Source organism: Sus scrofa, chromosome 3 (genome assembly GCF_000003025.6).
Source record: "Sus scrofa isolate TJ Tabasco breed Duroc chromosome 3, Sscrofa11.1, whole genome shotgun sequence".
NCBI classification, from domain to species: domain Eukaryota; kingdom Metazoa; phylum Chordata; class Mammalia; order Artiodactyla; family Suidae; genus Sus; species Sus scrofa.
The window spans coordinates 73,323,267-73,335,944 of NC_010445.4; the positions used below are offsets into that span (position 1 = coordinate 73,323,267).

General features: G+C 42.7%; 1 protein-coding gene across 1 annotated transcript in view; it reads right to left on the minus strand.

Moving 5' to 3' along the window:
* The window catches only part of ANTXR1 (anthrax toxin receptor 1), a 240,636-nt gene that overhangs the window by 165,523 nt on the left and 62,435 nt on the right, over positions 1 to 12,678 (minus strand). Inside the window, exon 8 of the mRNA XM_003125066.6 lies at positions 11,884 to 11,964. Coding sequence (XP_003125114.3) covers positions 11,884 to 11,964 — 81 coding nt within the window. The remainder of the gene's footprint in view (positions 1 to 11,883; positions 11,965 to 12,678) is intronic.

Sequence of the window (12,678 nt, forward strand, 5' to 3'; positions counted from 1 at the left end):
GACTGGAGACTGGCCGGGGGTGGGGAGGCAGAGGGTCTCTCCCCAACCCGGGGCCATGGTAGCCATGCAGGAAGTATAGACATAACATTGGGGAAGGGCTGAAGAGAAATCACTAGATGGAGTGGAAAGAATTCACACAGGGTCAGCATGATGTCAGAGGTGAGAGGATAACTGACTCTAATGGAGACTGGGCTAAGACTACCATATGCCTCAAGCAAAATCCAATGTGAGGACCTGGGTCTTGATCCTGGCCCTAGTCCTGTACTTACCTGACCTATGGTCCTTGACAAATCCTTTCACTTATTATCTGAACCCCAATTTTGGGGAACAGGTTAATATCCTAATATTTTGGAATCTGGAATCAGACTGCTTGGGTCAACTCAGTCATGGGCAGTATGACCTTGGGCAAGTTCTATAACCCCACTGAGTCTCTGTTCCCATATCTGTAACAGCAGGATAAGAATAGTACCTGATGGAGTTCTCTTATAGTGCAGTGGATTAAAGATTTGGTGTTGTCACTGCAGTGGCTCGGGTTGTTGCTGTGGCATGGGTTTGATCCCTGGCCTGGGAACTTTTATATACCACGGGTGCAGACCAAGAAAAAAAAAGAAAAAAAAAATAGTTCCTACTGTATACGCTTGTTGAGTTGGGAAGATTAAGTGAGATATTGTAGGCACAGTCCATAGCACAGTCCTAGAAGTCCTCAACTAATGGTAGTTTCGTTCTTAAGAACTTGGGCTCTGGAGACAGAAAAAATGGATCTGGACTCTGAATAGATTTATGTTTAAATCCAAGCCCCACCACTTACTGGCCACGCAAGTTATTCAACTTCTGAATCTCAGTTTCTTTTTCTGTAAAATGAAAATAAGAAAAACTCTGACCTCAAAGGCTGTCTGATGGTAAAATGAGTAATAGACATGAACACAGAGATACTTCATTTGCAAAATCAATAGAATTTAGATGCTAAAATTCATACTGGATTAGAGAGTGAGGAAGAGAGTAAGATCAAAGAAAACCAGCAATAGTTTGGGTTTTTTTTAAATAGAACTTGATTGATGCAATTAGTCAATAGATAGTTATTTAACAATACTGGGGCCACCAGCCAAGTGCCTTTCATGAAAATAAGAAGTGTGCTCAGAGCAACCTAGTAGTAAAGTAGGAAACCCAGGAGTATACCTAGCAGTAAAGTAGGAAACCTAGTAGTAAAACATGTAGCAGAATGTCTGACACATAATCCATTTTCCAACAGTGGTAGCTGTTACCATTACTTTTGTTATTACTGCTACTACGGCTGCTGCTCTGGGACCAAGATGGTAGGTCATGTGTGCTTCCAGCCCATCACCTGCCGCTAGCCTCTTGCTTAATTTTATTTGCTGAAAACTCCTGAAAGATGGCTCATAATATTTACTGGCTACCTTAGGGGCAGATTTCAAAAAGAAGATATAAAATCTTTGGTAATAATCTCAATATTAATACCAGATAATATCTTTGGTAAAATCTTTGAAATCCATAAAGAACATTACAAATGTGTGTGTTTTACTGGTAGTGATACTTTTGCACACCTCATTAGCTTGTTGGGGGAATAAAAGAGGCAGCAGGTGTACACGAATCCTGCCAAGTAATAAGAGCTATTTAACAGATTTAAAGTGAAATCCACTGTGGACCAGTCCAGGTTATGTATAAGACTTTGTTTATTTATTTCTTTTTGGATTCTAAAACCCTAAAGTCCTTTTCGATGAAGTTCAGAGCTTAAGCAAAGACATCTCAAGAATCCTTAAAGAATTGTGAATATTTGCATAGGTTTATTAGGAATCCCTTCCTTACCACAGGCAAACCTACTTTTTTCCCCTCTAATTGCTCTGCCTCCTCCTCCCCAATAAACACTCAATCTTTATTTACTTGACCATTTCCTGTTGGAGGATATTGTGTGTGTGTTAATAAAAGACCAGTCTCCTTTATCCATTCCAGGTAGAGGGGACTTTTTCTTCCTTCCACACAACTAGAGAGCATATTCCTTGGTGTCTCATTCATCATGAAGGGCACATTCTGCTTCTAAGGCATCTGGAGCTTGAAGTAGGCTGGCTCATGGGTGGTTAACGATTTGTTGACTGATTACATCTGTCTAGTTCTCCTAGACAAAAACCTAGCAGTTTTCCTTAACCTCACTCTCCCTGTCACCCTCCAAATCCAGTATGGATTTTGCCACCTAAATCCTGGTGATTTTACCAATGAAATATTTCTGTATTTATTCGCATTTGAGTATAAATGATCATCTTTCAGAGGACTTATTGTGGTCGATAATTATATATTTATCTCTTTGATTGGTCATCGTCTATCTTATTCCTTAGGTTATAAACTCTTTGAAGGCAAGGATTAATTTGTTTTTACACACCACTATAGACCCACAATGCCTAACTTGGCAGATAGTAGGCATTAAATATATACATTTATTAAATAAACGAGTGACACCTTTTCTGCCTGGCTTTGTTAACTGGCTTTGTAATATATTATGTATTGGTCTTTCTTTTTCCTGAAAATATAACCTTAGGGTCTTTGGGATACAAGGCTATGTTTGGCATCTTGTAACACCTCCTTTTTAGGAAACATGACCATCTTTGGGGTCTGCCTTCCCAGGAGGTCTATTTCACCAAATTTATCATGTTATTTTGTTTTATTTTTTGGTCTTTTAAGGGCCACATCTGCAGCATATGGAAGTTCCCAGGCTAGGGGTTGAATCGGAGCTGTACTTGTTCTTCTAGGCCACAGCCACAGCAAGGCCATATCCGAGCTGCATCTGTGACCCAAACCACAGCTCACAACAAGGCCGGATCCTTAACCCAGTGAGCAAGGCCAGGGATTGAACCCGCGTCCTCATGGATACTAGTCAGATTCATTTCCACTGAGCCATGATGGGAACTCCCCTCCATCTTTTTAAACAATAGTGTTGTAGGTGTGTCATGTCCTCATGACTAAGATCTAGATTGGTCTGCTTTGTCAATGGCCTCGACCCCTTTACTTGGGAAACATGAAGAAGTCTATGTTTGGGGTTTGTTCTCAGGCTCCCAGAGAAGGGCCGATATACTTTTACAACTGATGGGAGAATGCAGACTGGCTGGAGACAATTGCTGTTAGAAACGGCCAGGCAGCTTGGGACACACAACTGGCACATCCATGCTTTCAGGACTGACTGCCAATGTTGCCCCCATGAACTGTGAAACCATTGGAGCTCTAATAAAATGTTGGAAAAAAAAAAGATGGTCACCTTTCCTAAGAAAATTCCACCCCACACTTAAAATTAAGACACATACTTATTGTTAACTATGACCCTTAGCCTAGATTCATATCAGTTCTGCAAAATCTGAATTTAAAAGAAAAATTTGCTTTTACAGACACATCTTTTTGGGATTCGTATATGACTTTATGTATAATCATATATCTTACTAAATAAATACTCCCAACAAGACATTTTTTAAGGGGTTACTGAATTTTAGATAATAAAGCTCATCCTCAAAACAGACAAAAGCTTTTCTCTGGGGCAGGGGACCCAACTCACCTAAGTAAATGCTACTCTTCCCTCAGTTAGTTTCACTCAATGAAAAGTCTGGTGTGAAGGAGCATAGGTCCAACAAGATTCTGAAATCGAGGACATTAATTTTTTCCCCTCATGAAACCACTTTTCTATTCTGTTTTCAGAAGGAAAGCTCAGATAACTGTGAACTCCAAGACCAGTTTTTTTTTTTAGTAAGATGAGCTTGTTGAGCTCCTGAATCCTGGCCAAGTCAGTGGGCCTCTTTGGGCGCTGAACCCTGCATTGTTTCACTGGACTTCTGTTCCAAATTCTGCTACTGCTTTTACAGTGAGTCTTAACAGATTCCTAGATACAGAAGGAGGAGCTGGAGGGGTGTGGGGCTGACCTGAGGATTAACGGAACAAGCCCCTCTGCAATCTTTGTAGCCTCTTCAAACCATGGGAATTTCTATTACATCTGGACCCTTTAATAAGCCAAAGAGAAATCATAGCTTAGTTGAGATGCCTGGTCTGAATGTCTGCAAAGTCTGAGTCTAATTAATGACTGCTGAGGCAAGTGATTTTTTTTTTTTTTTTAAAAAAAAGGTTTTTGTTCACCACTGAAACTACAATTGATTCTATTTTTGCTTCCAGGCCTGCTAATGTGAATGGAGCTCAAAATGCCCTCTTTTAGAGTTACAGTCTTGGAAGAGAGAGTGGGGGAAGGACTGGATTTTATAAGAAACAGAGCCACAAAACCGCCTGCTTCGGGTGGGAGCGTAGGTCATGGATGCTCTGTAGTCCTTTGAGCTGCTTTACAACAAATACATGCATACAGCACAGCACTGGACACAACGGGAAATACAACAAAGGAGGTGGTCTCTGTGGCTGCACAATTAACATCTGACCAGGTGAAATGGCCTAGAGCATGAAAAAGACGCAAGTGCCCTTCAAGTGGTGGCAACAATTAGTGCCACTGGAGTTCCAGGCAGGGAGAGTTCAAGGTGAAGGGGAGACCAGAGCAGGTTCTGAGGGGAGGGGAGGCTTGCGGCAGAGCCTTGAGGTTGAGACAGAACTGGAGACAGCATTCAGATGAGGCAAAGGAGGAGAGGGCATTACTTCTAATCGTAAACACGGCTGATTTAAGAGAACAGCTGCCGCAGAAAAAGGCCTCTCCTCTGCTAGTCCTGGAAGAACAGTTGGTTCAGTAGTCAGATACTTTCCAGGACTATGGGAGTGTGATGCGGATTTCTGATTGCAGGAAACCCTCTCCCCCCCACCCCCCCAGCAGTTCCTTGTGGGGTCTTGGGAAAGCAGGTGGCCAGGAAGATGGACTTGGCCTTTTGTGGAAGCTTCCTTATGAGCTGGGCCGAATCAAGGGCTCCATTTATTTCACCTTTATGAGTGGGAGGGAGAAATCAGTACAGGATATGGTTTCCATAAATAAAATAAATAAATATACACCATGGAATGGGTTAATTCCTCAGTTTCAGTAATCTTACAACTTCCTTGATAACAGACATGTTCATGCCAAGACTTGCAAGAAATCCTTGCAAATATAGTCGTGTTTGCTCAATACTTGTTTATTGTTGATCAGGCAGGCAGAAAGCTCTAGGCGCTGACTCACCCTCACATTAATAGGAAGCCCAGCGCAGGCTTAAATATTTATCCTAGGGAAATGCTCCTAGAGGGAGATGGTTTGGTGCTGGTGACTGGGTTCTTCTTCTCAGAGATAGTGTGCTTGGTTCCAGGCACCGCCCTTGATGGCACGTGAATTGGGGACAAGCTGGGAGGAGAAGCGGGCATCCGGGCAACCCGGCCAAGTGTTGGGATTCGAAGCTGCACACCCATTTCAGTGTTACCCAAACCCAGCTTTCATGCAGGTTCCCATTTCACTGCCTGCAGCACTTTTGAAAAGGCAAACAAAGACCCAGGAGCCTCGCTGGACCTTTGCTTCATGTTTTCGCTTGAGGGCTGGCGTGACATTCACCAGTTGTGGTCAATGGAAATTCCCCAAGGAAGCCACAGTAAGAAAAGGCAAAGGAATAGTTTCTTCCTTTACAGTGTGACTGGTTTAAAGGGCTACAACCTTCCAACCCTCCAGATGTTGCCTTCCAATTTTATCAACTGAATTCTGCACACACAAGAAGGAATTCTGTCTTCAGAGGTACAATCCTGAGCAGGTGTGTAAGGAAGACGTTCCTTTCTGCCTGTGTCAAGCTGTCAGCATCTCATGATGATGCAATTTCATCCATGGAGTAGAAACTGAGATATTCGGAGGTGTTCTCCGCCTAATGGTGAAATGGCAAAGAGCTCTGCCGCCCACCATGGTGCACTCAGGTCAGAGAGCCCACCCTGGTTCCAGTCTTGCTTTAGCTGTAGCTGTGTGAACTGTGTCGAGTCATTGCATGTTTTTGGTCCTCAGTGTCCCCTTCTCCGAAAAGGAGCTGCTTCCTGGCCCACCCACTCTATCATTCAGTGCAGCACTGTTGTCATCTCGTTCTGGGCTTTAGAGATAGAACTGAGTCTATTCTGGATCATGGCCCACTGCTTGGTCAAGGGACCTTGGACAAGGGAGCGAATTTCTCTGTCCTTAGAGTATCTGCTTCTGTGGAGGGAGTCACAATATCTACATGAAAATGGTGCTCGTGAGAGTTTGATGAGATAACCATGTAAAATGATTTTCACAGTATCTAACACCTAAGAAGTCACTAAATGGTGCTTTTTCTTTGTTTTTTTTTTTGAATTTTAAAAATTAAGAGTATAGTTGATTTACAATGTTGTGCCAATTTCTGCTGTACAGCAAAGTGACCCAGACATTCCCTTTCTTATATTGTTTTCTATCACGGTCTCTCCCAAGAGACTGACTACAGTGCCCTGTGCTGTACAGTAGAACCTCATTGTTTATCCCTTCTAAATGGAATAGTTTGCATCTACTAACCCCCAAATCCCAGTCCATCTCACTAAATGGTGTCTTTTTTTATTTTTGCCTTCTTAAGGAAATAGAGGAGGGAGAAAGCCTGGGTTCTAGAGTCTTGGAACTCGGTTCCAACTCTGCTGTCTTAGAGCTGTGTGCTCTTGGGCAGACTATCCGAGCCTAAGTTTCTTCATCTGTAAAATGGGAATATTTCTCTCACCAGGCTGTTATGATTTTTACCTTTTTTGCTTTTCAGGGCCATGATAAAACACCATGATCTCTAGACCTCCTGAGAGTCTTGAATGCAAGCATACTTCTTCCATTCTCAGACTTCATATCTGGCTATGGTTTCCTACTCTCCTTACAGTAAAATACCATGGCTTTCAAGAATCCGCAGGATTTAGCCATTGCTTGCTTCTTCCTTCATCTTCTGTCACTCTGCACCCTAAACATGGCTCTTCTTTCATTCTGTTATACACCATCTTAAGGGCTCTACTCTGCCATCCTTGCTCTTCTGATGAATAACTCCATCTCAACCTTCAGGTTATCTCTTCAAAGGAGGCTGAGTTCTTTGTCAACCTCTACACTTTTGTTTGTTTGTTTGTTTTTTTAGGGCTGCACCTGTAGCATATGGAGTTTCTCATACTAGGGGTCCAATCAGAGCTGTAGCCACCAGCCTATGCCACAGCCACAGCAATGCCAGATCCGAGCCACATTTGTGACCTACACCACAGCTCACGGCAATGCTGGATCCTTAAGTCACTGAGCAGGGCCAGGGATTGAACCTGTGTCCTCATGAATACTAATCATATTCATTTCTGCTTTACTTTTAATCTCAGTAGTATGTTACTTCCTATATACCATTTATCACAATTTAAATTAAACATATTTGTTTACTGACTTGTTTTTATGTGTCCTTCCCAGTAGATTATAAGCTCTACCAGGACAGGGTCTCCATCTGCTTACCTTTAACCAAATGGTCAGAGTCTTAGCATAAGAAGTTTTCAATGAGCATTAGAGAAATGAATAAATTTTAGCCCTTGCATCTTGATTTGGGATTTAAAAATAAGGTCACTATTAAGAGGTACAAATTACTATGTGTAAAATAAATCAGCTACAAGGACAGATTGTACAGCATAGGAAATATAGCCAATATTTAATTTTTTTAATTTTATTTTTTTGCTTTTTAGGGCCACATCTGCAGCATATGGAGGTTCCCAGGCTAGGGGTCAAATCGGAGCTGTAGCCACTGGCCTACCCCAGAGCCACAACAATGCAGGATCCGAGCCACATCTGTGACCTACACCACAGCTCATGGCAACGCCGGATCCTTAACCCACTGAGCGAGGCCAGGGATCAAACCCACAACCCTATGGTTCCTAGGCGGGTTTGTTAGCCAAGATGGGAACTTTAAATGGAGTTTTAAATGGAGTATTATCTATAAAATATTGAGTCAATACGCTGTACACCTGAAACTAATATTGCAAATCAATTATAGCTCAATTAAAAAAAAACCCTATGGGTTATTATCTTCACTATGGATGAAGAACTTCATGAACCATTTGAGCTTTTGAAAGCTGCTGTACACTCTTATTTTGGATAATTAAGCCCAGTCCTTTTTTATTATGAGAAAATAACCAGCCACAAAACAGCCTCCATGGGAACATGCTGGAAGAGATGCTTCAGATGAGGAGGGTGGGGAATGAGAGTTTTCAGTATCCAGGAGGAGACATGAACATACTTCTTAAAATTCATTAGCCAACTTTCAGGCCTTAATTACTTCTGTCTGACTTGAGAAAGATGAGCCATGCTGTGCTTGTTCCTGTTTTTTCTGTCCAAGCAAACAAATTAACAACTGCAGTAGACATGGGTTTTAAATACTGGAAGTATCAAAACCACTAACATAACTCCCAGATAAAAGCTCACAAAAATGTTATCATTCAGCTAAAAGTTTGGAGTCTCAAATTGGTTTTTTTTCCCCCCTTTTTGAAGGACTGTTCCACCAAGATTTCTGAAGCATCTTTGGAGTGACTTCCACTTGAGGGTGGGGAGAACTTTACAAATATCTGGGCTCATGTCGAGCTCTGTGAGTTACTAAGGTTGAAATATTAAAGGATAACAGCAATTTATGCTGATAGAAATCCTCAAATTATTTGGGTAGGAACCAGCTCTTGCATGATGTGGCACGTGGCTCATGAGAACCTTTGAATGGGTAAGAGTTGTCCCTTTTCAGAATCTAGCCATTGAAGACAGCCCTTCTGCAGTAGCCTCAGGATTGGGTTCCTGCCTCTGGGCCTTCCCAGTCCCTCTTCTATAATCATGGACGCTGCCATCAGATTCTCTTCTTAAATATAACTTGTTAGATGTTTAAAATATTTCAGTGATTACACTAAGTTGGAGTGAAAATTCCATCAAAGCTTGTCAGCCTGCTTCCAACCCAATGTCTTGGCTTATTTCCCATTATCCCATACTCCTTTATCCAAGCTCTCCCACCAGGCAAACAGGTATTATTATTATTATTGTCTTCAAAATACACTTGGCTTGGAGTTCCCGTCGTGGCGCAGTGGTTAACAAATCCGACTCGGAACCATGAGGTTGTGGGTTTGATCCCTGGCATCACTCAGTGGGTTAAGGATCTGGTGTTGCCGTGAGCTGTGGTGTAGGTCATGGACGTGGCTCGGATCCTGCATTGCTGTGGCTGTGGTGTAGGCTGGCGGCTACAGCTCCGATTCGACCCCTAGCCTGAGAACCTCCATATGCCGTGGGAGCAGCCCTAGAAAAGGCAAAAAGACCAAAAAAAAAAAAAAAAAGCAAAAAAACCCCCAAAACCAAAATACACTTGGCTCTTTTCCAGCCTTGGGACTGAGGTCATCTCTTCTCAGGAGCTACCCAACACCCCTCCTTTGTCTTCCAGATCTACTTCAGCTTCCCGTGTAGGCTCCAGTCCAGAACAGCCCATAGGACATATGATCAGGTCCAAATCCTGCTATTAATCATCTACCTAAATCACTATGTGGGGGTTGTTTTACATGGTTATTACACTTCTTGTTGCTTATACTGTCAAGTATGCCATGCTGACCCCAGAAGGTACTGACAGCAGGGGTCCCTCACCTGGGGATCCACCCATGAGAATGATACTCTCTATCTTTTCAACAGTTTCCACGCTCTGGTTAAATTAGTTTAAGTGGGTCTCTGTTCCTTGCAAATACATCTTAAAGAAGATGATTATCATATGTTCATCTTAGGGTAGGGATTCCCACTTGGGATGGAATTATTTTTCACAGTACTGAAAACTTAAGGTCACATGTATCAAGTGAAAGTACACCTGGGGCACTAATGAAAAAGTGCAGATTTTAACGATGCAGATTCCTAGGCTCTATCCCATATTGATTGTGGTAGAGGCTCTTGGGAATAGGGCCTGGGAATGGGTATTGCAAACAAGATTCCCTGGTGATTTTTATGTATATTCAGGAAAATTCAGAGGATCAGGAGGAAGCTGGCATTCATGCTTCTCATATGATTATGAAGGGACATGGAAGAGGAAATAATTCATGCCTTGAGTTCGGGTTATATGCCTAGAAAAATATTAGGTATTTTTACTAGTGTTATCTCTTGTCATCCTCAAACAAGCCTATGATATGTATCTTATCCTTAATCCCTTATGCGAATAAGGAACCAAGTGAAACCCCTCATCCAAGGATGTGTAAATAATAAGTTGTTGGGCCAGCCTTTAAACACTGGGCTACCTGCTCCAAAGTTCTTCTCACTTTGCTGGGGTTACTTTGCACTCTGCTGAGGTTCTTAGCATCCGTGGAGGGAGGGAAAGGAAACATGAGGCACGTCCAGGTTGGAGGGTTCCTAGGTCAGTCTATGGGAGATGGGCAGATCTTGAGTCCCTGGTGGGTAACCCCCAGATCAAGACCCCACTGACATCTTAAGGGAACAGTGATCCTCTGAGCTCTGAATCTGCATCCTGAAGCCTGAGTCTGAAGTCTGGTGAGCTTCAATTGGAGAAACCACTGGCTGTCTGCCTGGTCCCCAAACCTAAAGGTGGAGGCTCAGCACCTGTGGACTTTATTTCAGCAGCAGCACACACACAGGCCTTCTGGCTGAGGCTTCAAAGCCTAGCATCCTCCCATAGTCTAGCTGGACCAAGGACGTAGCCTGGAGATGGAAGGTGGAAAAGAGAGGCCCTGGAAGCCAGTGTCCTGTTCACTGATCGAAAAGGGGTGATGTGAAGAAAAAACAGGCTGGGATGGAAAAGAGGGCTGGTTACTGTGCAAACCCTGGAGAATATGGAAGCGCTCCTATTTTGCAATGGAATATTACTCAACTATGAAAAAATGAAATAATGCCATTTGTAGCAACATGGATGGATCTAGAGGTTATCATACTAAGTGAAGTCAGACAGTGAAAGACAAATATGATATGATATCACTTATATGTGCAACCAAAAAAATGATATGATATGATATCACTTATATGTGCAATCTAAAAAATGATACATATGAACGTATTTACAAACAGAAATAAACTCACAGACATAGAAAACAAATGTATGGTTACCAAAAGGGAAAGGTTGGGAGAGGGATAAATCAGGAGTTTGGGATGAAGATATACACCACTGTATGTAAAATAGATAACCAACAAGGGCCAACTATATAGCACAGGGAACCATATATGATATTTTGTAATAGCCTATAAGGGAAAAGAATCTGAAAAATCTATTATCTATCTATCTATCTATCTATCTATCTATCTATCTATCTATCATTTATCTATCTATCTAAAACGAACACAACATTGTAAATAACTGTACTTCAATTTTTAAAAAATAAGCCACAAGAAAAAAAAATAATCCATGTTGTAACTACAGGCAATTTCTGTTCATTAAATAAATAAGAGTTTAACATTCAAAAAAAAATCCCTCATATTTGGGGATCATAGGTCTAATAACGCAGTAGTCCCATTAAAGTCACCCAGGAAGATCTTAAAAATCCTATTCCAGATAACTGCCAATGGGCAGCCAAGGTAGAAAATCACTGATCGAAAGTATCTCTGATGGCCAAATGGTACAGGATAAGGGAGGCTGCAGTGCCCTGAAGGCACCTTGCATTCGGTCTCAACTGGGAAAGCTGAGGTCGATCAAGGGCACAGCCTCAGCCGCAGTCCTTCCAGTATGAGAAACGCCTGAAGTTTGGCTCGCTGCCAGAGCAGGGTTCCCTTCCATTTTTAATTTCCATCGGAGGGTCAAGAACTGGCCCAGGAGAATGAGAAAAGAAGCCCGTGTAAAAGGCAAGAGAGAGAAGTGGACCACGACAGACACAGAAATATATAAAGGAATGACAACTCAAGCAGAAGAACAACCAGCCTTAGTGAGCTGGAGCTGGGGTATGTACAGCAGAGCAGGGGGCAGAAAGTGCCCGAGTATCCAGTCTCAGAGGAAGCGCTCTACTCACGGAGTGGATGATCCCCTGCAGGGCCTGAAAGCCGTCGTTGACAGGAAACACGTGATCCTTACTGTCTGCGATCCTGGCCAGCTGAGAACACAGCAAACACGGAGACAGGTAAGGCCCGGATGCAGAGAACTGAGGAAGGCCACTGGGTCCAGGGGGCTCCATCTACTTTTAGAACCAAGAGGACCTTGAGGGTTTGCCTGGGCTCAGGGGCCTCAGTGAAAAGCCCTCCGTCATAACGAGCTTACCAGCGGACTCTCTGGAATGGCCTGCAGGGTCGGCTCCAGCTCTTACATTTGTTTTAATACTTGTCTCTTTGGGAGCAGAGGTAAGATTTCCCAGCTAGAGAACATTTGGCTTGGGTTGATGTATTTATGGATTTGGGGGCAGGCCATTGGCTCATTTCTCTCCCATTCAACCACATTTCTACTGGCAACTGGATTTGAATCAAACAGACTCAAGTTTCCTTTCAGAGTGACTTTAAAAATAAGTTCAAGTTTTGGTGTTGGGTGAGGCCAGTGAATGGGACCCTCATCTTTCACCCAAACTGCTCACTGAGGAAAGGACACTTGCCATTGGTTTGGCTGCTCCTGCTTTAAGGAGCAGAGGATAGGAGGAAGGAAAAACTGATCTGTGAGCTTTTTCTGCTCCCAAATCTCTGCCTAGTGCTATGATTGCTACAGTTAGAGTCGGGGCCAGGATTTTTACTGATTGCCAAAGTAACACATAGTAATTGGGAAATTTCAAAAAACCCAAGAGTGATAAAAAGAAGAAAGTTACTCATAATTCAACTCTCTA